General features: G+C 44.9%; 1 protein-coding gene across 1 annotated transcript in view; it reads left to right on the top strand.

Moving 5' to 3' along the window:
* Positions 1–5,540, top strand: part of SLC12A8 (solute carrier family 12 member 8) — a 161,967-nt gene that overhangs the window by 77,278 nt on the left and 79,149 nt on the right. Inside the window, exon 4 of the mRNA XM_013007141.1 lies at positions 669–782. Coding sequence (XP_012862595.1) covers positions 669–782 — 114 coding nt within the window. The remainder of the gene's footprint in view (positions 1–668; positions 783–5,540) is intronic.

Here is a 5,540-nt window from a genome sequence, read left to right as displayed (position 1 = left end):
GGCGTGAGGAAGGTTGAGAACCACTGGTCTGCAGGAGCCCTAGGGGATACAAATGGTTACTGTGCTTGGCTCCTATGAAAGGCTGGTGGCTCGCGTGCCCTTAGCAATGTCCCGACAGAAAGGCCTGGGGGCTCCCTTCTAAAAATTAGCCATGGAAACCCCTGCAGCATACAATTCTACTCCGTAGGACTCAGTAGCAGCTCACACTGGTTTAAAGTTTATAAAGCAACAAATAAAAATACTCCCTTCTCCGCTGAGGTAACCACCATTAACCCCCGTAAAATGATCCACGGACTACCTCTCTAGAAGGAGCCCTGGCCCGGCCGTGGGCTGGGCATTGGCTTGCTGATCCTAAGCTCGTTCGTTTGAAACCACCAGTCACGTCACAGAAGAAAGATGAGGCTTTCTGCTCCCAGGAAGATTTGCAGCCTTGGAAGCCACAGGGTTCCTGTCTTGTCCCTGAGTTTGGGTTTGGCCTCTGCAGAGATAAAGGTAGAGACCCACAAAAGCCCAGGAGGTGTGGAGGAAGCTAACTGTGGGTCTGACTCTTTTCTCTCAGCACCCCCTCACTTCCTTTGATGTTTATGGCTGCATCAAACAGGGCGGCGTGGAAGGAGGCCGGGCTCTTTCTGACCACAGGGCTCCCACTCTCCTTTTTCTGATTCCAGAGCACGGCTTCGTGGGCTATTCACCAGGGGTGCTGCGCAGCAACGCCCTGCCGGATTACAGTCCCGGGGAGTCTTTCTTCACCGTCTTCGGAGTGTTCTTCCCCGCGGCCACAGGTACTGGGATCTGGGGCTGTAATGTTTCTGGACGCTCACCTTGGGGGACACATGCTTAGTTCCCCAAACTCAGCAGCGTGCCTGGCCTGCCTGTGCTTCTAGCGTGGGAGTCGGCCTTCGTTTTCACTCAGAATTGATTCATTATTAATTTAATACTGTGCTTGCCGGTGATGTCTCAAGTTCCCACAGGATTTCACTCCTCTGCTGACACCGTTCGCCTGTTAGTAGGAGGCATGCATTTCTGGTCAGGCGAAACAGGGTGAATTCCTCATCGGAACAAGCTAACTTCGTCCCCCCGGGGATGGAAGCCCATCTGGCTGTGAGACGGCACTGTCACTCTCCCCATACATTTCCTCCTCTCTTTCGTGCCCTGCTCCCAAATATTTCCTTAAAAGACAAAAAGTTGGTGTGTTGTTTTCTTATTTAACATTATAGCCTTCCAAGAAGGTCATTACAAAATGGACTCGACATGCATGGAGTTTTCCCAGGCGGTTTGAAACCTCCTCGCAGAACATGAACAGTTTTCCACAATAACACAAACTCTCTGTAAACATTTGATACTCAGAAACGTAAGTTGTTAAGCAACGATACATACATGGACGCTCCTGCGGTCTTCAGGGTTGGTGAAGCCGGGGTCGTGGGATCAATGACGGAATGCCCTAAGCCTGTTTTTCCCACTTTTTAAAAAAAAATTTATGGTGGCTTTGAAGGCGCCTGAGGTCCCAGAGAGCTCTTGCCTCATGCTTGGGCCCTTGGTCTCGAAGTCAGGGAGCTAACATGCTCATCAAATGATCAATGAGAACTAACCATTAGCAAGGCATTGGCATGTTCCAGGGCAGACTCAGAAGAGCAGATCACGGTTGAGCCAGGGTGAACCGGAGTCTGGCCATCTTGTCTGTTTGTCTCCTCCTCTTGTCTTCCTGCAGGCTCATCATCTCTCTCCTAACATGACAGGAGTGCAGATGAGGAGGGAAACCCTCAAAGCCAGCAAGTGTGCTTCTTCGGTTTACTTTTGGGCAAAGGTTTTCTGGGAGCAGAGGCTAAACCCTCTCCACAGCCTTTCGTGTGTGGATTATACGCCAGTCGACATATTTCTTAACCACACCTTCCGAATCCGTTTGTGTTCAATCCCCTGCTCTCCTGTTCATCGTGTTGGGTCATCTCGATTGGTCTGTGTTTTCGATCCACTGACTTGGTTTTCATTTCCAGTCTGCTAAGACCACCCAGCGAATGTTTATTTCAGATAGTTTCATTTTCATTTCTAAAACGTCCTGCTGTAGTTTTAATTTCCCTGTTGGGACTTCTTATTTATTCCTTCATCATGAGCTTCAGAAAGTTTGTGGAAAATGGAGCTCAAAGAGAATGGAGTTTTTCCATGAATTTTTTGAAGCCACCTTATATGTCCCATAGTATTCTTTATTTCTTTATTTTTAAAAATCATTTTATTGGGGGCTCTCACAGCTCTTCTAGCAGTCCGCACATCCATCGTGTCAAGCACATCTGCACACAGGTTGCCATCATTTCCCCATGGTGTTCTTGAGCATAGTTGTGGTAGTTGCTCTAAAACCTTTGCTTGCTCATTACAATATTTTTGTTTGTCATCTCATGCTTGGTCCTAACCGATTGCTTTTTCTTTTTGAGTTCTCGTACTCTTTTCCTGTTTGTTCCTGTGTCTAATCTTTCTGGAATGAACCTTGGACATTAGTGAATACTGTATGGTAGATAACTTGCCAAAGAATCTATTCTATTTATTTTTGTTTTGTTTTTAGCAAGCAGTTAACTGGGTTGTACTGAATTCCCAAGAATCTCTGCTCACTTTTTTTTGGCCTTAGCTATGCAGTTTGTAATTTTCCTCATACAAGTGTATTTCAGGAATCTACCAGAGATTTGGACAGAGTTTATACATATAAGTTGGAATTCTCCTTTTCCAGGAGTTCCTCTCCTTACTTTATAACTGCTATAGAAGGCCTGATTACTGTCCTTTGACTTTTTTAGTCAGTGACATGGCAGGTTTCTCTCCGTGTTTGGGCCTCCCTGCATGGTACAACTGGGCACTGAGGCAAGAAGCTGTGAACAATGGAATGAAACCTGTGTTATTCCAGGTAGACTAGAGAAACAAATCCAGGAAGATGCATATGTATGTAAGAAAGAGCTTTATATACAAGACCAATTGAATATTGAGAAAACATCCCAGCCCAGTCCAGATCAAGTCCATAAGTCCCATATTATCCCATATGTCCGGTACCAGTCTATAAATTCCTCTTCCGACTCACATCATGCAGCCATGCAATAATGCTGAATGATCACAGGCCAGTGGGAGGAAAGTGTTGTGGATCGAGAGTAGTGGAAGCAGCTCAGTGCTAGCGTGGGTCTCCTCATGGATCCTCCAGCTCGAGGGCACTGGCTCCATCAGCGTAGCTCCGTGTGTCTTGTCAACAGGAATGTTCCAAGGGAGAGCATGTCTGGCCTCCAGTGAGCTATTTATCTCTGTAGTGCCTCCAAATGAGGTCATCAAGCTGCGATCTGATTGACAGGTTAAACTCCACCCCATCACTCTTATAGTCTCAAGTTGACACCAGATTATGTAACGGCCACAAAACCAAAATAAAAAAGCCCCAGGGAACTCACTCAGCCAGTTCCTTTCTTCCAAGTGTAGACTCCTCTCCAGCTTTTGCCTGATTATAGTCATTCAGCCAGGTGTTTGTATATTTTTCAGAGTTCATACTTGTTATATGTGGGAAGATTAGCCCAAAGGAGCAACTCTGCCATTACACAAAGTCGAAACTCCCTCTTCATAATTGAGGGTTCCCTGGATTTCGTGTTTTGGTTTTCTGCAGTTTTTGCAATTAGAATTTATAGTAGAGCAATGAAACAGAACAGAATCCAGAAAAAGACCCTCACATCGATACTTGATTGAATCTTTAAAAAAGGTACAAAGAAAGGGATCATCTTCTCAGGCAGTAAAGCTGGGATAATAGGAAAACCAAAACCAAGAACTTGGATTCATACTTCCTCCCATGTACACACAGTAATGCAAAATGGATAACAGACCTAGTACAAAACCAAAATTATGAATGCCTTGAAGAAATCATAGAGGAAAAAGCCTTGGGTCTGAAAGTTTCTTAGACATGATGCCTGAAGCACGATAGGTAAAAGAGAAGAAAGGATAAATTGGACTTCCCTAAAATCAAGAACTTCTGCTTCTTGAAAGACACTGTTTTTTTTTGTTTGTTTGTTTTAAATCATTTTATTGGGGGCTCACACATACAACTCTTATCACAATCCATATATACATCCACTGTGTCAAGCACATTTGTACATTTGTTGCCATCATCATTTTCAAAACATTTTCCTTCTACTTGAGTCCTTGGTATCGTCTCCTCAATTTTCCCCTTCCCTCCCTCCCTCCCTCCCCGACCCACCCCTTGATAATTTATAAATTATTATTATTTTCTCATGTCTTACACTGTCCGAAAACACTGTTTTAAGAATGAAAAGACAAGATCAGGTGAAAATATTTGTATATCACAGGTCTGATAAAAGACGTGTAGCCAGACTATTCTGTATTCTCCAAACTCAATAATGAGAGAATAAACATTTAAAATGGGCAAAATATTTAAAAATGCATTCCACCATAAAAAGTGGCCTGTGGTTGTTGCCAGGAGCCATTGTGTCCGTCTGACTCCCAGAGCCCCTGAGAGCAGTAGAGCAGAGCACAGCCTGGTCCTGCACCATCCTCACGTCAGTTCTGATGTCTGAGCCGTGGTGGCAGCCCCTGGGTCAGTGCATTCCATCAGGGTGTGGTGGTTACATCATCTGTTGTCAACTTGAGACTTAAGAGTGAAGGGGTCGAGGTTAGCCTGCCAATCAGGTCGCAGCTTGATGACCTCATTTGGAGGTGCTAGGGAGACAAATAGCTCGCTGGAGGCGGGACACAAAACACTCTGCTTGACTCCCCGCGAGACATTCCTGTTGACAAGCCACATGGAGACACACTGATGGCAGCCTGGGCCCTGGAGCTGGAGGAGCCACATGGAGAGCCCTGTCAGTGCTGCGATGCTTCTACCGCCACTGGATCCACAAGACTTTCTACCCACTGGCCTGTGATCTTTCTGTATTTGCTGTCATGGTGTGTGTTTTGTGAGTCTGAAGCGGAATTTATAGATTGGTATCAGATATATGGGCCAATATCGAACCTATTGACTTGATCTGGACTGGGATGGGATGTTTTCTCAATATTTAATTGCTCTTGTTCTTATACACATATGAGTGTCTATGAATTTGTGTCTCTAGGCAACCCAGAGTAACACAGGGTCTTCCTCCTTTTCATGCCCCTCCACTTTGTCAAGCAGATGCCCTTTCCAGGGATTGAGCTCTCCTGATGACGTGCCCAAAGTATGTGAGACTAAGTTTTGCCCTACTTGTTTCTAAGGAGCATCTTGGCCATACTTCTTCCATGACAGATTTGTTTGTTGTTATGGCAGTCCATGGTTCTTTTCCTATTCTTTGCCAGCACCGTAATGCAAGTGCATCGATGGTATAGAGACAGTAATAAATACATTAGTCATGAGAGAAAGGCAAATCGGTACCACAATGAGTAATTGCTACATACCTCTTTAAAGTTAAAAACAAGGCGAGGACTGTCAATTGCTGTGTATTAGTCTAGGTACTTTGGAGAAACAAATCCACAGCAACTCATGTGTAAGAGAGAGTTTTATGTAAAGAAAATGTGCATCACAAAAACATCCCAACCCAATG

The sequence above is a fragment of the Echinops telfairi genome, unplaced genomic scaffold (genome assembly GCF_000313985.2).
Source record: "Echinops telfairi isolate 266 unplaced genomic scaffold, ASM31398v2 ScPeMD7_17;HRSCAF=63, whole genome shotgun sequence".
Taxonomy (NCBI): Eukaryota; Metazoa; Chordata; class Mammalia; order Afrosoricida; family Tenrecidae; genus Echinops; species Echinops telfairi.
The sequence above is the reverse complement of the archived record's forward strand: the minus strand, read 5'-3'. Positions and strand labels throughout refer to the sequence as shown.